Consider the following 21,642-nt stretch of genomic DNA (forward strand, 5'->3'; position numbering starts at 1 on the left):
CCCAGGAGCAACAGTGTCCCTAATTTGCTGGGAAGTGGCGGTGCGGTCCCCTACGGCACTGCGTAGGATCCTACGGTCTTGGCGTGCATCCGTGCGTCGCTGCGGTCCGGTCCCAGGTCGACGGGCACGTGCACCTTCCGCCGACCACTGGCGACAACATCGATGTACTGTGGAGACCTCACGCCCCACGTGTTGAGCAATTCGGCGGTACGTCCACCTGGCCTCCCGCATGCCCACTATACGCCCTCGCTCAAAGTCCGTCAACTGCACATACGGTTCACGTGCACGCTGTCGCGGCATGCTAGCAGTGTTAAAGACTGCGATGGAGCTCCGTATGCCACGGCAAACTGGCTGACACTGACGGCGGCGGTGCACAAATGCTGCGCAGCTAGCGCCATTCGACGGCCAACACCGCGGTTCCTGGTGTGTCCGCTGTGCCGTGCGTGTGATCATTGCTTGTACAGGCCTCTCGCAGTGTCCGGAGCAAGTATGGTGGGTCTGACACACCGGTGTCAATGTGTTCTTTTTTCCATTTCCAGGAGTGTATATAGATTTCGGCTTTTATATCATTATCAAGCACAATGCTAAAAGTTGTTAGGCCATTACTATCTTACATCTGTTAAAACTTTCGTATATATCACACAACTTCTCCTTGGTAATGCAATCTTTTCTTCTGTCAGTTTAAAACAAGGATAAGAAAAATTCCACAACTGACAGGATGGTAGCAGATCTACAGCTGCAACCTGAGCATTGACACTGAACAGTGAGCTAGCCGAGCACCCACCTGCCTGGAGCAGAACACTCCTGCCTCGGAGGACAGCCTCCTTCACAGACGGGTTCACAGTCGTGCGATTGTGACGCCCTGCTGTAGCCCGGGCAGCACTCCACCTCGGTCCTGTATGACTGAATCACCTGAAAAACGCGGAAGGTGCACATTGACGGGGGCAGTTCTCAGCTATATTATGAGACAAGACTATGAGCCACATGTGCCTACGGTGGGTTGGCAGTTGTTGGATTATGATGCAGCGCTGTAGCCGGGCCAGCACTCCACCTCGGTCCTGTATGACTGAACGACCTGCAGAACATGCAGGTTTCAAATTGACTTGGGCAGTTCTCAGCTATATTATGAGACAAGGCTAAAAGCCACATGTGGCTGTGGTGAGTTGGCAGTTCTCGATTCATGTTGCCCCGCCATAGCCTGGGCAGCACTCCACCTCGTTCCTCTATAAGTGGACCACCTGCAAAACGTGGAAGTTGCAATGACTAGGACAGTACTCAGCTATATTAAGAGACATGACTATAAGCCACATGTGCCTACAGTGTGTTGGCAGTTGTAGTATTACGATGCAGCGCTGTAGCCTGACCAGCACTCCACCTCGGTCCTGTATGACTGAACCACCTGCAAAACATGAAACGTGGAAACTGACAGGGGCAGTTCTCAGCTATATTACAAGACAAGACTATGAGCCACTTGTACATACGGCGGGTAGGCAGTTGTCAGATCTTGGTGCCCCACTGTAGCTTGGCCAGCAGTCCAACTTGGTCCTGTATGACTGAACCACCTACAAAACGTGGAGGGTGTAAACTGACATACTACAGTTCTCAGCAATAATATGAGACAAGACTATGACCCACATATGCCTACGGTGAGTTGGCAGTTGTCAGATCATGATGCCCCACTGTAACCTGACCAACTCTCCACCTCGATCCTATATGACTGAACCGCCTGCAAAACATGGAAGGTTCAATTTGACATAGGGCAATTCTCAGCTATATTACAAGAGTATTAGCCACATGTGCCTATGGTGGATTGGCAGCTGTCTGATTATGATGACCTACTCTAGCCTGGGCAACACTACAGCTTGGTCCTGTATGACTGAACCACCTGCAAAACAAGGGGATGCAAGATTGATTGGGCCTGTTCTCAGCTATGTTACGAGACAAGACTAGGACTCACATGTGCCTACAGTGAGTTGACAGTTGTCAAATCATGATGCCCCACTGTAGCCTGGCCAGCACTCCCCTTGTGTCATCTGTAACTGAACCACCTGCAAAACATGGAAGATGCAAATTGACATAGGGCAGTTCTCAGCTATATTATGAGACATGGCTAAAAGCCACATGTGGCTGTGGTGAGTTGGTAGTTCTCGGATCACGTTGCCCCGCCATAGCCTGGGCAGCACTCCACCTCGATCCTCTATAACTGGACCACCTGCAAAACGTGGAAGGTTCAATTTGAAATAGGGCAGTTCTCAGCTATATTACAAGACAAGACTATGAGCCACTTGTAGATACGGGGAGTTGGCAGTTGTCGGATTATGATGCCCTGCTGTAGCCTGGCCAGCACCCCACCTCGGTCTGTATGACTGAACCACCTGCAAATCATGAAAGATGCAAATTGATGTGTGCAGTTCTCAGCTATATTAAGAGACAAGACTCTGAACCACTTGTGGCTATGGTGGGTTGGCAGTTGTCAGATTATGATGTCCTGCTGCTGTAGCCTGGCCAGTACTCCACCACAGTCCTGTATGACTGATCCACCTGCAAAACATGAAACATGCAAATTAACAAGGGCAGTTCTCAGCTATATTACAAGACTCTGATCCACTTGTGCCTACAGTGGATTGGAAGTTGTGGGATTATGGTGTCTTGCTGTAGCATGGCCAGCACTCCACTTCAGTCCTGTATGACAGAACCACCTGCAAAACTTGGAGGGTACAAACTGACGGGGGCAGCTGTCAGCTACATTACATGACTATGAGCCACTTGTGCCTATGGTGAGTTGGCAGTTGTTGGATTATGATGCCCTACTGTAGCATGGCCAGCTCTCCACTTTGGTCCTGTATGACTGAACCACCTGCAAAAATGAAGGGTGCAAGTTGATGGAGGCAGTTGGCAGCTATATTATGACAACACTATGAGCCACTTATGCCTACGGTGGGTTGGCAGTTGTCGGATTATGATGACCTGCTGCTGTAGCCTGGCTAGCACTCCACCTCGGCCCTGTACAATTGAACCACCTGCAAAAGAAGGGGATGCAAAATTGATGGGGGCCGTTGTCAGCTATGTTACGAGACAAGACTATGATTCAAATGGGCCTGCACTGGGTCGGCAATCATCAGGCTGAAATGCTCTGCTGTAGCCCAGGCAGCACTCCACCTTGGTCCTGTATGACTGTGTCATCCACAAAGCACATGGGTGGAAAATTCACAAGGCTAGTTCTCGACTGCATTATGGGACTGGACTACGAGTCAGTCACGCTTACAGGGGTCAAAACATTAGGATCACTGCCCTCCTGGAAAGTGAATGCGCATGTTGGGATACTGAGCAGGTAAAGAGGTAGGGACGACATACAAGTGGAACAAATTCGAATGCGGTATCGTTCTAGGGACGATATGGGCCACAAAAGGGGTAAAGTTTAAGTAGACTGTAAATCGTGGTCTGGAGAATTATTTGCCTAGTAGATGGGTCAAGGGCAGAAAAGCCTCACCATGGTCTAATAACGAAATCCGTAAACTGCTGGGAAAGCAGTGCCTGTTGCACTCACAGTTCAGAAGAGAACGCGCAAATGATGACAAGAAAAGGTTAGCAGAGATTCGTGCGTTTGTGAAAAGACTTGTGCATGAAACTTATGATAGCTTCTACCATCGTACCTTACCTGGCAGAGAACCCGCAAAATTTTGATCATATCTGAAGTCGCTAAGGCTTCCATTCAGTCCTTTGTTCGCCAGTCTGGTGTGTCATTTGAAGATAACAAAACGAAACCCGAAATTTTAAATAAGTCTTTCAAGCAGGAGAATTGTACAAACTTAGTCATTTGACCATCGGATCATCTTCCGTATGGACGACATAGTAATGCCTGGCATAGAGAAACAACTGAAAGTTTTAAAAACAAACAAGTCGCCAGGTTAAGATGAAATCCCATTTCGGTTTCACAAAGATTAATCTACGGCATTGGACCGTTACCTAGGTAGGACATACCGCGCATCTCTAGCACAGTCCAATGGTCGAAACGATTGTTAAAAAGTATAGGTGTCTCCTGTATATACGAAGGGCAAAAGAACAGGCTCGCAGAATTACAGACCAATATCCCTAATGTTGACTTGATGCAGAATCCTTGAACGTATTCTCAGCTCGACTGTAATAAATTTTCTTGAGACCGAGAAGCTTACGTCCAGGAATCATCATGGTTTGCGAAAGCATTTCTCGTGTGAAAATAAACTTGTCCTTTTCTCACAATACAGCCGTGTGAACTATAGATGAAGGGCAACAGGCAGATTCCATATTTCTAGATTTACGAAAAGCGTTTGACATGGTGCCCCCACTGTACGCTGTTCAAGAAGGTACAAGCGTACGGATTAGGTTCCCAGATACTTCAGTGGCTCTAAACCTTTTTAACCAATAGAACCCAGTACGTCGTCATCGATGGCGAGTGTTCATCAGAGACGAGAGTATCGTCCGGAGTGGCCCAGGGTCGTGTGATGGGAACACTGTTGTTCTCCGTGTAAGTAAATGATTTGGCTGACAGGGAGGGCAACAACCTGCAGATGTTTGCTGATCATGCTGCGGTGTACAGTAAAGTGTGGAAGTAGAGTGACTGTAGGAGGATGCAAGATGACTTAGAGAAATTTTCTAGTTGGTGTGATGAATGGCAGTTAGCTCTAAATGTAGAAAAATGTGAGTTAATGCGGATGAGCAGGAAAAACAAATCTGTAATGTTCGTATACAGTATTACTAGTGCCCAGCTTGACACAGTCACATACACTCCTGGAAATTGAAATAAGAGCACCGTGAATTCATTGTCCCAGGAATGGGAAACTTTATTGACACATTCCTGTGGTCAGATACATCACATGATCACACTGACAGAACCACAGGCACATAGACACAGGCAACAGAGCATGCACAATGTCGGCACTAGTACAGTGTATATCCACCTTTCGCAGCAATGCAGGCTGCTATTCTCCCATGGAGACGATCGTAGAGATGCTGGATGTAGTCCTGTGGAACGGCTTGCCATGCCATTTCCACCTGGCGCCTCAGTTGGACCAGCGTTCGTGCTGGACGTGCAGACCGCGTGAGACGACGCTTCATCCAGTCCCAAACATGCTCAATGGGGGACAGACCCGGAGATCTTACTGGCCAGGGTAGTTGACTTACACCTTCTAGAGCACGTTGGGTGGCACGGGATACATGCAGACGTGCATTGTCCTGTTGGAACAGCAAGTTCCCTTGCCGGTCTAGGAATGGTAGAACGATGGGTTCGATGACGGTTTGGATGTACCGTGCACTATTCAGTGTCCCCTAGACGATCACCAGTGGTGTACGGCCAGTGTAGGAGATCGCTCCCCACACCATGACGCCGGGTGTTGGCCCTGTGTGCCTCGGTCGGATTGCAGTCCTGATTGTGGCGCTGACCTGCACGGCGCCAAACACGCATACGACCATCATTGGCACCAAGGCAGAAGCGACTCTCATCGCTGAAGACGACACGTCTCCATTCGTCCCTCCATTCACGCCTGTCGCGACACCACTAGAGGCGGGCTGCACGATGTTGGGGCGTGAGCGGAAGACGGCCTAACGGTGTGCGGGACCGTAGCCCAGCTTCATGGAGACGGTTGCGAATGGTCCTCGCCGATACCCCAGGAGCAACAGTGTCCCTAATTTGCTGGGAAGTGGCGGTGCGGTCCCCTACGGCACTGCGTAGGATCCTACGGTCTTGGCGTGCATCCGTGCGTCGCTGCGGTCCGGTCCCAGGTCGACGGGCACGTGCACCTTCCGCCGACCACTGGCGACAACATCCATGTACTGTGGAGACCTCACGCCTCACGTGTTGAGCAATTCGGCGGTACGTCCACCCGGCCTCCCGCATGCCCACTATACGCCCTCGCTCAAAGTCCGTCAACTGCACATACGGTTCACGTCCACGCTGTCGCGGCATGCTACCAGTGTTAAAGACTGCGATGGAGCTCCGTATGCCACGGCAAACTGGCTGACACTGACGGCGGCGGTGCACAAATGCTGCGCAGCTAGCGCCATTCGACGGCCAACACCGCGGTTCCTGGTGTGTCCGCTGTGCCGTGCGTGTGATCATTGCTTGTACAGCCCTCTCGCAGTGTCCGGAGCAAGTATGGTGGGTCTGACACACCGGTGTCAATGTGTTCTTTTTTCCATTTCCAGGAGTGTAGAAAATCTACGCAACCGGTTGGCAGATTTTTACATATTTTCCAAATTTGTGTCTATGTTTGCTGCAAACGTCAGCCATGTTCAAATTTGTAACGATATATCGTTTTCAACAGTATTCACCACCGGAGGCGCTGCAACTCTTTTTACGCCAGGGGGCAGCAGGTATGCTTGAGTGCGTGCGCACTGCATCTGGTGCACGCGGTGTTGTACTTCCAATGCATATAAAGGTGCAGTCATTTGCGAGTGGCATCAGTTATCGGCGAGAGCAGCGTAGCTTTTCTCACCTGATGATGGCGGCCAGGTAGGCCGCTGAAATATTGTGGTCAGATGACAGTTTGATCCGGCTGGAAACCCGACAAGAATCGGATACACATCGGTGATGCTGTCGTATGCCATCTCTGTGCCCACGAATAACTGGTCTGTAAATTACGGGAACTGTGTGAGCTGTGCGCGGGCATCTGGTGCGACAAACCTCTGGAAACCTACCAGGGGTTTATCGAGTCCAAACTACTCACAAGGGAACATCCCCATCGCACCCACCTCAGATTTAGTTATAAGTTGACACAGTGGATAGGCCTTGAAAAACTGAACACAGATCGATCGAGAAAACAGGAAGAAGTTGTGTGGAACTATGAAAAAATAAGCAAAATATACAAACTGGATCGTCCATGTGTAAGATAGGCAATATTAAGGGCAATGTGAGGCGAGGAGCTCCGTGGTCCCGTGGTTAGCGTGAACAGCTGCGGAACGAGAGGTCCTTCGTTCCAATCTTTCCTAGACCGAAAATTTTAACTTTTTATTTTAAGTTTATGTGAAAAACTCTTATGTTTTCATCACTTTTTTTGGAGTGATTATTACATCCACAAGGAAACCTAAATCGGGCAAGGTAGAAGAAACTTTTCACCCAGTCGCCAAGTGTACTAGTTAGGTGGGTCGACAACATATTCCTGTCATGTGACGCACATGCTGTCACCAGTGTCATATACAAAATATCAGACGTGTTTTCCTGTGGAGGAATCGGTTGACCTATGACCTTGCTTGCGATCAAATGTTTTCGGTTCCCATTGGAGAGGCACGTCCTTTCGTCAACTAATCACACTGTTTTGCGGTGCGGTCGCAAAACACAGACACTAAACTTATTACAGTGAACAGAGACGTCAATGAACGAACAGACAGATCATAACTTTGCGAAAATAAAGAAAGCAAAATTTTCAGTGGAGGGCAGATTTGAACCAAGGACCTCTCGTTCCGCAGCTGTTCACGCTAACCACAGGATCACGGCGCTCCTCGCCTCACATTGCCCTTAATATTGCATATCTTACGCATGGACGACCCAGTTTGTATATTTTGCTTATTTTTTCATAGTTCCACACAACTACTTCCTGTTTTCTCGATTGATCTGTGTTCAGGTTTTCAAGGCCTATCCACTGTGCCAACTTATAACTAAATCTGAGGGGGGTGCGATGGGGATGTTCCCTTGTCAGTCACTGTTGTGTTGCGTTCCAAAGGTGGACCAAAACGCTGATAAGGGGGGCAGGACGTCAAACTGGCAGACTTGGGGCACAAGAGGCGCCACAGCACATTTTAATTTCTACAGTCTATACTTTTACAAATGAATTCATAAAACTTTGTCACCATGACCAGGAAGGATTGAGGACTCACACTCATCGCAGTGGAAGTTCGAAAACGGAGCAAAATACCTCTTTTTACATGTGAAATTTCATCATTATTTCACTTACTATTGGTTGTATTTGTTGGTATTGGTACACTTTTCTTCCTAAGTAAGAGGGATTCTTCGATGAATTTTTCATAGCATACTGACAGTAGTTACAGGTGTATGAAACTCTAGAATATTCCAAATCTGTTAAAAATCTGTGGAAAAATTGAGATAATTAATTATAAAACTTGAGGTTTTTACTAAACATGAAGTTCAAAATGTAACAGTTCATTCTTTTTTTTCATAAATTAAATAACTTCTAGAGTTTCATACACCTGTAACTATGGTTTGTATGCTGTGCAAAAGTCATCGAAGAATCCCTCTTACTTAGGAAGAAAAGTGTACCTATAGCAACAAATGCAGCCAGTAGTAAGTGAAAAAATGACGAAATTTAACATGTAAAAAAATGTGTTTTGTTACGTTTTTGAGCTTCCACTGCTATGAGTATGAATCCTGAATCCTTCCTGGTCATGCCGTTAAAGTTTTATGAATTTATTTGTAAATGTATACACAGTGGAAATTAAAAAGTCCTGTGGTGCCTCTCCTGCTCCAAGTCGGCCCCTTTGACATCCTTACCCCCTTAAGCAGAAGGTTATTCTGCTCATCAGTGTACACTTATAAGCCAGAACATCATCTCTCCTGACCTAGTATCGATATAAACCTGTCCAGGCGAGAGCGGCGTCACCTGGCGAGGAATGACTACTAGTCAGACAGACACACGCAAGGTGCATGTACGAGGTGCATTCAAGTTCTAAGGCCTCCGATTTTTTTTCTAATTAACTACTCATCCGAAATCGATGAAACTGGCGTTACTTCTCGACGTAATCGCCCTGCAGACGTACACATTTTTCACAACGCTGACGCCATGATTCCATGGCAGCGGCGAAGGCTTCTTTAGGAGTCTGTTTAGACCACTGGAAAATCGCTGAGGCAAGAGCAGCACGGCTGGTGAATGTGCGGCCACGGAGAGTGTCTTTCATTGTTGGAAAAAGCCAAGAGTCACTACGAGCCAGGTCAGGTGAGTAGAGAGCATGAGGAATCACTTCAAAGTTGTTATCACGAAGAAACTGTTGCGTAACGTTAGCTCGATGTGCGGGTGCGTTGTCTCGGTGAAACAGCACACGCGCAGCCCTTCCCGCACGTTTTTGTTGCAGTGCAGGAAGGAATTTGTTCTTCAAAACATTTTCGTAGGATGCACCTGTTACCGTAGAGCCCTTTGGAACGCAATGGGTAAGGATTACGCCCTCGCTGTCCCAGAACATGGACACCATCATTTTTTCAGCACTTGTGGTTACCCGAAATTTTTTTGGTGGCGGTGAATCTGTGTGCTTCCATTGAGTTGACTGGCGCTTTGTTTCTGGATTGAAAAATGACATCCACGTCGCATCCATTGTCACAACCGACGAAAAGAAAGTCCCATTCGTGCTGTCGTTGCTCGTCAACATTGCTTGGCAACGTGCCACATGGGCAGCCGTTTGGTCGTCCGTCAGCATTCGTGGCACCCACCTGGATGACACTTTTCGCATTTTCAGGTCATCATGCAGGATTGTGTGCACAGAACCCACAGAAATGCCAACTCTGGAGGCGATCTGTTCAACAGTCATTCGGCGATCCCCCAAAACAATTCTCTCCACTTTCTCAATCCTGTCGTCAGACCGGCTTGTGTGAGCCCGAGGTTGTTTCGGTTTGTTGTCACATGATGTTTTGCCTTTATTAGACTGTCGCAGCCACGAACGCGCTTTCGACAAATCCATAACTCCATCACCACATGTCTCCTTCAACTGTCGATGAATTTCAATTGGTTTCACACCACGCAAATTCAGAAAACGGATGATTGCACGCTGTTCAAGTAAGGAAAACGTCGCCATTTTAAGTATTTAAAACAGTTCTCATTCTCACCGCTGGCGGTAAAATTCCATATGCCGTACGGTGCTGCCATCTCTGGGACGTATTGACAACGAACGTGGCTTCATTTTAAAACAATGCACATGTTTCTATCTCTTTCCAGTCCGGAGAAAAAAAATCGGAGGTCTTGGAACTTGAATGCACCTCGTAGTATCACTGAGCGTGTTGTCCGTGTTTAGAATGGGGAAGGTGCGCTATCTCTCTGAGCTTGACCGAGGGCAATTTGTGATGGCCCGGAGGCTCGTTACACGCATTTCGGAAATTGCACGACTTATCGGCCGTTCGAGAAGTGCTGAGGTGAGTGTCTTCAACATGTGACGTAACCAAGGTGAAACCACGTCCAGACCTCGTAGAATTAGGCAGCCACCCCTCACCGCAGACTTTGGACGTCATAGGCTAGGCAGACTGGTAAAACAGAACAGGCGGCGAACTGTGGACTATTACAGAAGAGCTTGTATCACAATACATGGACTCTTGAAGCTGGTAGCAGCACCAAACAAACAAAGAGTTGATAATTAATTGAAAGCCTCAGCTGCTGACAGGTGTTGTTGATATACCGTGATGGGGACAGCTGAAAATGTGTGCCCCGACCAGGACTCGAACCTATTAGGTACATTATGTATGTAGATTGTGGACAGTTGGGAATGTGGGTCTGACGGGAAGCGTGCAAGGGATAAGTCCCTGCAGTTGCGCTCTTCATCTGTGTCCTCGGTGGCTGAGATGGATAGAGCGTCTGCCATGTAAGCAGGAGATCCCGGGTTCGAGTCCCGTTCGGAGCACACATTTTCAGCTGTCCCCATCGAGGTGTACCAACAACACCCCTCGGCAGCTGAGGGTTCCTAGAGAATCTGCACGGTCATCAATGAATCTGTTCTTTCGAGAACAGTTACTGTCTTCACATATAAACAAAGAGCCCTGTTACTACAAGTGTGCAGTTGTGTTGTAGGAAGAGGCTATTGGCCACCAAATAACATGCTCTTCCTTGATTCGTATCGTACAGTGGCGACGAGCACAAAACCGAATGAATGATGCATTTGCTTAAATTCATGGGCCATTGCTCAGAAAACCCCAAAAAAAGCATTTTTCACCATTTTGTTTTTCGCCGTCAGCCTCGGATGAAACCCCTGGCCGCGGATACCAAGACGGCTATGCGCCGCAAATTGCTGAATTTTTTCCGATATGTACCTAAGACTCGTATCAAAAAATGGTTCAAATGGCTCTGAGCACTATGGGACTTAACATCTACGGTCATCAGTCCCCTAGAACTTAGAACTACCTAAACCTAACTAACCTAAGGACAGCACACAACACCCAGCCATCACGAGGCAGAGAAAATCCCTGACCCCGCCGGGAATCGAACCCGGGAACCCGGGCAGACTCGTATCTGGAACTACCTTGAAAATTTTCTTTCTCTCTTTATCCATTTCCAAGATATAGAAGTTCCAACTTACTCATGTGGTGACTGGACGTACCGTTAATAGACGTAGCAGGCTTTCTACATCTACATGCATACTCTGCAAATGACATTTAAGTGCCTGGCAGAGGGTTCATCTGAATTGCTTCGACGTCATCCTGTAATCCGACATGGTCGGAACTACGAATATTGCAGTGGCTCACACTAGTCCCCTGTATGTGGCCTTCTCCAGAGGTGAGTTACACTTATGTAAAATTCTCCCAAATAACTGCAGTCGACCAGTCGCTTTCTCTACTACCAAACTTAAGTGCTTGTTCCAAACACAGCATGTGAGTAACACAAACTGCGAATCACTCGGAACGAGGCAGATGGATGCTCTTGAAAGAAGATCACCGTGCTGTGTGGTCTCCGGTGGACCGACTCACCTTCGAGGTCTTGACAGTCTGCCAGAAGACGCGGTTCTTGCTGCATCTCCCGCTCCAGCAGAGTGTGTAGTAGGTGCGGATGATTGGTCTGTACTCCACATCAAAAGCTGTCTCCGTGAACCTGCAACATCACAGTTTTTCTCAAAAAAATGGTTCAAATGGCTCTAAGCTAGAGTGCTGCAACGCTCCATGTTTGACCGGTCACGGCTCGCCTGTTGACGGGGGGACCGAGCCGCTCGTGTCCGGCCCCACACGACTCGGCTCGGTCACGTACTCGCCCCATGTCTGATGTCCGGACTCCGGACACGCGGATAACCGAGCATGACCGGTCACCGCCGACGTCGCACCTAGCCTCGCCCCGGCTCGCTGCACTGTGCTGTACAATTCCAACGCCTCTCTCTCTCTCTCTCTCTCTCTCTCTCTCTCTCTCTCTCTCTCTCTCTCTCTCTCTTTTAAGACAAAAGTAACGTTTCCAAGAACGGGTACGTGACACAGCTAAATTCATGAAGCATTTGGAAAGTAAAATGATATTTCAATACAATCGCGGATAGAAGACGAGTGTCATTTCCAAACAGAAGATCTATTTTTCCTTTCATTAACAGGAAACATTGAATAAGTGCTGTCCCTGTAATATAAAAGACAACCATCTTCACAAAGAAAGCATACAAAGAACATTCAATATTTACAGACGTAACTTGTCATACTTTTCACTTGTCTGCAACGGAAACAAAATTATAGTTATTGTTGATCAGTAAATCACTAACGCGTCCCGGATTTAACTGGCTGACATCTGGCACGTTAACTTCTCCATAATGCGCACCTAGATGTATTAATTCTTTGCCTAGTTCTCTGAAACCTTCACTGGAACCAGCATTAAAAGGTCTCACATCGTTAGCACAGATTGCAACACACTTTGCTGTAATACTATTTTTTTATTACTGCCGGTATCCCTGAAGGAGCTGTACCTTTGTGAGGTTTCTTGCAACTATGTTTCTTTAAATGAGTGGTTTCCAACTGGAAACACACTAATGTTGAGCAGTTTATGCACGATACGTACCCAGTAGACGCACTGTTTTCGTCTACAACTAACAGAAATGTACTCCATACTTGGCTTTTTAGACCTTCCCTTTCTTCAATGTGTAAACATTGGTTTCAATCTTACGTCTTAACTGCACTGGCTTCCTCGCGCTGCATGATTGCAGAGAGAGAGAGAGAGAGAGAGAGAGAGAGAGAGAGACCACAAATGAGAAGCCCGTACTGGCTGCAGTCTCACACGGGTAATGAAACGTATAAAGTGTTTGAAGTTATGTGCTACGTATTCGGTCACGGCTTCTATGCTCGGTCACTAGAACTAGTGCGGGCAGCCTATCCAGTTAGGGTGTGCTCGCCCCATCTCGTATTTTGTGCTCGCTTACTCGGTCATGCAGGACTCTACTCTAAGCCCTAAGGGACTTAACATCTGAGGTCATCAATCCCCTAGAACTTAGAACTACTTAAACCTAACTAACCTAAGGACATCACACACATCCATGCTCGACGCAGGATTCGAACCTGCGACCGTAGCAGAAGCGCGGTTCCGGACTGAAGAGCCTATAACCGCTCCGTCACAGCGGTCGGCAGTTTTGCTCAAGGTGCGTCAACGAGAAGCACGTCGCGCTCGCACGATGCAGCTCAGAACTGCGCAATTGGCGTGGAACCACGCGGCAGAGAGACGAAGAGAGGCGAAGGAATTCGCAGAGAGCTGAAGGGAGCTCCCGCACAGTGAGCTGGGCAGCTCTAAATGAAGCACAGATGTAAGAGTTAGGGTCTGTCAGGTGACGATCAACTTGGTTTTTGGATCGGTAAGGACACAAGAGAGGCAGTTCCGACACTACACTTGATACTGGAAGCCAGACTTCAAACAAATGAATAAAATTTTATGCATGTAACCAAGTGACTGTCCTGGAACCCTGAACCCAATATTACCCATATAAAGGCTTCCAGTGTCAACAGAAAATGCGATTTATTTACTTAACCTGGTCTGATTACAGCCATCAGACCCTGTCTTATATCGGACAGGGTTACAACAGCCACTAATAGTGGCAATAATAATGCCAATAATTTACTAATAATATTTTTAAAAAATAATAATCAAACAATAAACACCAGATATTACAGCAAGCATATTATTAATGATCCCAATACCACAATAGATAAATGCAGACTTTGCAAACAACAAATAGACAGTAGATCACATCACAGGCGGATGTCCAATACTAGCAAATACAGAATACCCCAGAAGACATGACAATGTGGCAAAAATAATACATCAACAGCTTGCCTTACAACATTAACTTATAAAACAACACGTTCCCACATACAAATATGCACCACAAAAAGTACTGGAGAATGATGAATACAAATTATACTGGAACAGAACCATTATAACAGATAAAACAACACCACATAACAAACCTGACATCATACTCACCAATAAAAAGAAGAAAGTAACACAACTAATCGAAATATCCATACCCAATACAACAAATATACAGAAGAAAACAGGAGAAAAAATTGAAAAATACATCCAACTGGCTGAGGAAGTAAGGAGATGTGGCATCAGGATAAAGTTGACATTATACCAATTATACTATCAACTACAGCACACAATATCCACCACTACATCAACGCAATACAGCTACATCCAAAATTATATATACAACTACAGAAATCTGTAATTATTGATACATGTTCAATTACCCGAAAGTTCCTAAATGCAATGTAACATAAACTGTACAGTTAAAAGGAAGTCACGCTTGATCAAGGTCTGCGTCACTTTCCATTTTAACCAGACATAACGCCTGAGAAAGGAAAGAAATAATAATAATAATAATAATAATAATAATAGTAATAATAATAATAATAACAATAATGATGGCGACAGATACAATAATAATTTGCAGGTCTGTAAAATAGATGTTTTTTTGATATAGCGAGTTATGCGAAAAATTAATTTAAGTGGTGTTGGAACGCCCTATCTCGATAATGTTAAATTTAGTGACATGGCTTCCCTGTATTTCAGGAACTTATGTAGCCATTGCCATGAAACTTTTACAGGAAATTAAACTGTACGTTCTGAGTCTACTGAACTACAATAATTGCATTTCAGCTGCTCCTTTCGCAAATACAATTTTTTAATTACTCGGTTAAAATTGTGTGTACATTTTTTGTACGTTATCCTAAATAATTTTAGTTATGCATAACATTACGTTCTTCTTTTAGTTCAGTAGACTCAGGATATATATGTTACTACTCCCTGAAAATTTGAATACTCTACTCGAAGTAGTTTCTGAGATTTAGGGGAAAATGCAACAGAAAATGTAAATTTTCAGAAACGGCTTCTAAAGTTGCAAAAGACTGTAACTCACTTAATATATGCTTGTATTTTTTATTTTTAGTCGCTCAGAAGCACCCTGCACCCTACTGTATATCATCCTCTTGATCTTTTTCCAAGTCGTTTCTCCTTTCCTTCTTTCTGGAGTCCTTAGTTGACAACTGTGCTGAATACTCTGCTTTATCAATGCGAACCTTGTCTATCCGTTCAAGTTCTGTGATGCTGTTTGCTCCGGGATTAATTCCCGTACGCCTTAGCACTTTCACCCTACCAGTGTTGCCATCATTAAAAGCAATAACAGCATCACTAACCCCCACTTTAGTGTATTCATTTCAACAAAACATTGTTTGGTAAGCGAGTTCATTTAAGATTATTGAATGACTCATTGGGATTTTTAGTCTGACCGTGCAGACACAAAAATGGCTCTGAGCACTATGGGACTTAACATCTATGGTCATCAGTCCCCTAGAACTTAGAACTACTTAAACCTAACTAACCTAAGGACATCACACAACACCCAGCCATCACGAGGCAGAGAAAATCCCTGACCCCGCCGGGAATCGAACCCGGGAACCCGGGCGTGGGAAGCGATGCAGACACATGTTCAGTAATTCAGGATTTGCCAGGTCTTTGTAAATAGGTTTTATGATATCTATGACTGCTGCTGGGATGGAATTTTCATGGCTGTTTGAGTACTGCGCATTGCAGTAATTGCACCATGAATCAGGTCCAGGAGGTCAAAGGTGGTGTACTGGTTTTTCATCAGTTGACAGTCTGTGGAAGAAGGTAGCCCATACCGCCTCCTTCATTATCAATAAATCCTCAGTATTATTTCTAATGGACGTCCCACAGTACTGCCGTAGTTCATCAATTATTTTGTCTGTTAGCGTGCCTCTTTTGGTTTTACCATCAGAGTGTTTCTTGTCTCTCAAACTTTGTTTCAACTTCCTCAACCAGGTGCCCATCCTCTTCTGGACATGACCTTTATAACACGGAAACCCACAGCCTTCTATATAAAAAAATTACCGATTTTATTAGATCTTGAAGCAATGCATGAAAAAATTTTAACATTTTCAACCAGTGTAGATTATATTTTAAAAATAATATAAAACACTTCTCATTTGAGTTTATAAGTGAGATATATATAATTTTATTCGGAAAATTGCAAATTTTATAATGAGATACCAATTCTAAAATTTGAAAAAATTTTTTTTTCGTTCTAACTCCCCTTAAGGTGACTATAGTGGATAAGAGCACCGAGAAATGAGGAAGATCAGATTGGAAAGAGGGATATACAAGGGTAATGAGAGCTTACAGGGACAATTCTCGATACATCACATAATTACTTACTGAATTTAAAAGTTTAAAATGCTCTCATAATCTACTCATTAAGAGGTACACTGTCCAGTCACATTACGGTGGCCACATGTTGCTAGCACACTGGACTCGCATTCGGGAGGACGATAGTTCAATCCCGCGTCCGGCCATCCCGATTTAGGTTTTCTGTGATTCCCTAAATCCCTCAAGGCAAATGCCGGGATGGTTCCTTTGAAAGGACACGGCCGACTTCCTTCCCCGTCCTTCCCTAATCCAATGAGACCGATGACCTCGCTGTCTGGACTCCTCCCCAAAACAACCCAACCCACCTGTTGCACAGCACAGGCTGCAGTGAGAGGTGCAGGAAGAGAGTGAGTGAGGTTCTGGCAGGTACTGTTGAGGGGCGACTGTTGGTAGCCCCATCACTCACCTGGCTGGTCAGATGTTCGACAAATGCACGTGTATTGTCCTGTACACACGTCTGCAGCCATCATTCAGCCCTGACATCTATGGTCCTTCATGCTCCACAGTTCCCTGAGCGCTGGTTTTCGATGGTGCCAGTCTGCTATGCAGAGTATATTTTAACCAAGGCTGTATGCGAACATTTACAGAGTTAAGCATTTCGGTAATGCTTTCTGGCAGGTACTGACACGTTGAGGGGCCATGGCGGCTCCAGCGCCGCGGTCAGCTGCGCTAGGTTTCTCGGTTGAGGATCCATGGCCTGTACAGCCCGATTAAGGTGTTCGCACTAATTCTCGATTGGGTTAAATCCGGGGACTTTGGTGTCCAAGGGAATAAGATGAACTCATTCTGGTGCTCTCCGAATCGCGCACGTGTTCTGCGAGCTGCGCTACGTGTTGCATTGACCTACTGGTAGATGCCATGACGGCAAGGAGAAATAAATTGCATGTAGGCGTGGACATTGTCCCTTCCCCCCCCCCCCCCAATTCATACTTGTTTTGATCCATTGTGGGTTCTAGAGCTACAAGATCATCCACAGAATGCCACAACAACATTCTGCAGACCATACACCTGCTCCTCTGCCCCAGACCCTTCTGAAGATTGTTGCAGGGTATTTGCTTCCACACATTTTATGCCATACGCGCCAATGGCCATGTTGTCTAATAGAGCATAAAACGTGATTCATGTCAAAAGGCCACCTGTCGCCACTGAGTGGACGTCCAGCTCCATGCAAATTCCAAAATTAGTAGTCAATGAACAACAGTCACCATAGGTGCATGTACCAGACACTTGCTGCAAAGGCCCATACACAACAACATTTGCTGACCAGAAGACACTGTTGAGGGGGCGACTCTGTTGAGGGGGCGACTCTGTTGAGGGGGCGACTCTGTTGAGGGGCGACTCTGTTGAGGGGCGACTCTGTTGAGGGGCGACTCTGTTGAGGGGCGACTCTGTTGAGGGGGCGACTCTGTTGAGGGGGCGACTCTGTTGAGGGGCGACTGTTGGTAGCCCCATCGCTCACCTGGCTGGTCAGATGTTCGACAAATGCACGTGTATTGTCCTGTACACACGTCTGCAGCCATCATTCAGCCCTGGCATCTATGGTCCTTCATGCTCCACAGTTCCCTGAGCGCTGGTTTTCGATGGTGCCAGTCTGCTATGCAGAGTATATTTTAACCAAGGCTGTATGCGAACATTTACAGAGTTAAGCATTTCGGTAATGCTTTCATCCTTAGCCCAAAAATCAGTGATCACGCCCTTTTTAACATAAGATAAATCGCTCTGTTTTTGCACTACGGAAACGACGACTCCACGGTTTTCCGCGTCCACTCTGCCACCTCCCCCCGCCCCCCCCTCCCCGGCGACACACTTTACACAGTCACTAACTATTGCCACCTAGAATAACTCCAAAAGTATGACAGTACCTGAAAAGTTTGTGGGACAAATGTTGCATGAGACAACAGGACAATAATATGACGTTAGTTTTTTGTTGCTAGATGAGGTCGCGTCAGAGATACGAAGGTCAACTTTTTTTTAAATTTTTTTTTAAATGGGGTGCTATAGTTTGGTACTTATTTTCTGATAGCGCCTATCGAGAAGTATCCAATGATGTGTAACAGTAAGGTCTTTGAAAGGTCAAAAACGTAGCATGAACGTCCATTTACAGAAGGTGTTTGAAGTGACGACTATTAGTATCAGTGCAGTGCTGCAATCTTCTTATCATGGACTGAGTGGTATTCCTTGTCACATCGACACTTATCAAAACACATGCTCTGACAATTCCCTCTTGTGTAGCGTGCAAATAGTAAACATTCGCCGAATACGGCGTATCCAACTAACGTGCAATTGACATGTAAACACCATTCGACGGTCGTGTGACTAGGGCCTCCCGTCGTGTAGACCGTATGCCGGGTGCAAGTTTTTCGGTTTGACGCCGCTTCGCCGACTTGAGCGTCGACCCATTCGACGGTTTCGCAGTAAAATAGTAATAGGAACGGTAAGAGTAGTATCGTGGAATCAAGCGAATGCGAATGATGTATTCCTTCGAAGAACAAGTCGCTACGCTTCTCATTTACAGAGAACGCCAACGAAAGTCAGTGAGAGCTAGAGACTTATACGCTGAAAGATATCCTCAACGTACTCACCCTACACGACGTACATTTAAATATGTGTATGATAAATTGAGAACAACAGGATCTTTAACGCATCGGAAACGTATCCGGCAAGGGAAAGTTACTAACGACGAAACGGAAATCGGTACTCTTGCCACTGTGGTTCGAGATCCTTGTGTAAGTCCGCATCAAATAGCAACGGAATCTGCCACGAGCCAGAGAATTGTTGTTAGAGTTCTGCATCGCCTTACCATATCAGTCTCCACCAAGAATTGACAGGTACGGATTGTATGCATCACATTGAATTCTGACGATGGGTTCAAGTTCAGAGGAATGACACATTTATTAATTTGATTTTGTTTACTGACGAGGCTACCTTCACGAACCATGGAAATGTTAATTTGCATAACATGCATTATTGGACAACTGAAAATCCATGTTGGCGGCGGTAAGTTGCACACCAAGAACCGTGGTCGGTGAATGTATGGTGTGGGATTCTGGAGGACGGAATTATAGGCCTCTATTTCACCGAAGGAAATCTTAACTGTAGGAAGTACACCACATTAAGAGACATTAGGTCTGTTATTGGAAGAAATACCTTTAGGAACAGGGAACAGAATGTGGTATCAACACGATTGCTGTCCGGCACATTTTTCGATGACGGCTAGAAATGAGTTGCAGAGACAATTCCCAAATCGTTGGATTGGACACGGAAGAGATGTGTCGTGGCCGGCTCGTTCGCCGGACTTGACGCCTCTGGATTTTTTTGTGGGGATCCGTAAAAGACATTATTTATAAATACACTCCTGGAAATGGAAAAAAGAACACATTGACACCGGTGTGTCAGACCCACCATACTTGCTCCGGACACTGCGAGAGGGCTGTACAAGCAATGATCACACGCACGGCACAGCGGACACACCAGGAACCGCGGTGTTGGCCGTCGAATGGCGCTAGCTGCGCAGCATTTGTGCACCGCCGCCGTCAGTGTCAGCCAGTTTGCCGTGGCATACGGAGCTCCATCGCAGTCTTTAACACTGGTAGCATGCCGCGACAGCGTGGACGTGAACCGTATGTGCAGTTGACGGACTTTGAGCGAGGGCGTATAGTGGGCATGCGGGAGGCCGGGTGGACGTACCGCCGAATTGCTCAACACGTGGGGCGTGAGGTCTCCACAGTACATCGATGTTGTCGCCAGTGGTCGGCGGAAGGTGCACGTGCCCGTCGACCTGGGACCGGACCGCAGCGACGCACGGATGCACGCCAAGACCGTAGGATCCTACGCAGTGCCGTAGGGGACCGCACCGCCACTTCCCAGCAAATTAGGGACACTGTTGCTCCTGGGGTATCGGCGAGGACCATTCGCAACCGTCTCCATGAAGCTGGGCTACGGTCCCGCACACCGTTAGGCCGTCTTCCGCTCACGCCCCAACATCGTGCAGCCCGCCTCCAGTGGTGTCGCGACAGGCGTGGATGGAGGGACGAATGGAGACGTGTCGTCTTCAGCGTTGAGAGTCGCTTCTGCCTTGGTGCCAATGCTGGTCGTATGCGTGTTTGGCGCCGTGCAGGTGAGCGCCACAATCAGGACTGCATACGACCGAGGCACACAGGGCCAACATCCGGCATCATGGTGTCGGGAGCGATCTCCTACACTGGCCGTACACCACTGGTGATCGTCGAGGGGACACTGAATAGTGCACGGTACATCCAAACCGTCATCGAACCCATCGTTCTACCATTCCTAGACCGGCAAGGGAACTTGCTGTTCCAACAGGACAATGCACGTCCGCGTGTATCCCGTGCCACCCAACGTGCTCTAGAAGGTATAAGTCAACTACCCTGGCCAGCAAGATCTCCGAATCTGTCCCCCATTGAGCATGTTTGGGACTGGATGAAGCGTCGTCTCACGCGGTCTGCACGTCCAGCACGAACGCTGGTCCAACTGAGGCGCCAGGTGGAAATGGCATGGCAAGCCGTTCCACAGGACTACATCCAGCATCTCTACGATCGTCTCCATGGGAGAATAGCAGCCTGCATTGCTGCGAAAGGTGGATATACACTGTACTAGTGCCGATATTGTGCATGCTCTGTTGCCTGTGTCTATGTGCCTGTGGTTCTGTCAGTGTGATCATGTGATGTATCTGACCCCAGGAATGTGTCAATAAAGTTTCACCTTCCTGGGACAATGAATTCACGGTGTTCTTATTTCAATTTCCAGGAGTGTAGATTGCAGCACTGCATTGATACCAATGCTCATCACTTAGAACACCTTCTGTAAATGGATGCTCATGCCACCTTTTAGACCTTCGTTGGCCTTCAAAGACCTTACTATTACACATCATTGGATTAGTCTCAATAGCAGCTATCAGAAAATAAATAGCAAACTATAGCATCCCACTTCAGAAAACAAAGTTGACCTTCATATCTCTGACGCGACCCCACCTAGCAACAAGAAACCAACGTCATATTATGCCCCTGTTGTCCCATGCAGCTTTTGTCCAACAAACTTTTCAGCTTCTGTCATACTTTCGGAGTTATTCTCGGTGACAGTAGTTAGTGATTCAACCTGTATTATCTTCACTCCTTTGCTAAAACCTGCTGTCTGTGAGTGGTTATTCAGCGTTCTCGTCTAATGTAGGCAGTAATGATATCACGGTGACTGGACTATGACATAAGTATTACAGTTAGACAATGTGTGGTTCTCTTGAGGCCTAATAACTGCCGGCGCAAAT

At 46.7% G+C, this 21,642-nt stretch overlaps 1 protein-coding gene across 1 annotated transcript in view; it reads right to left on the minus strand.

Moving 5' to 3' along the window:
- Nucleotides 1-21,642, minus strand: part of LOC126109431 (epidermal growth factor-like protein) — a 115,571-nt gene that overhangs the window by 55,347 nt on the left and 38,582 nt on the right. The window contains exons 2-3 of the mRNA XM_049914463.1: nt 11,648-11,768; nt 785-912 (exon numbers count right to left, since the gene is read on the minus strand). Of these exons, the coding sequence (XP_049770420.1) occupies nt 785-912; nt 11,648-11,768 (249 nt within the window). The remainder of the gene's footprint in view (nt 1-784; nt 913-11,647; nt 11,769-21,642) is intronic.

Source organism: Schistocerca cancellata, chromosome 12, assembly GCF_023864275.1.
Source record: "Schistocerca cancellata isolate TAMUIC-IGC-003103 chromosome 12, iqSchCanc2.1, whole genome shotgun sequence".
In the NCBI taxonomy this organism is placed as follows: domain Eukaryota; kingdom Metazoa; phylum Arthropoda; class Insecta; order Orthoptera; family Acrididae; genus Schistocerca; species Schistocerca cancellata.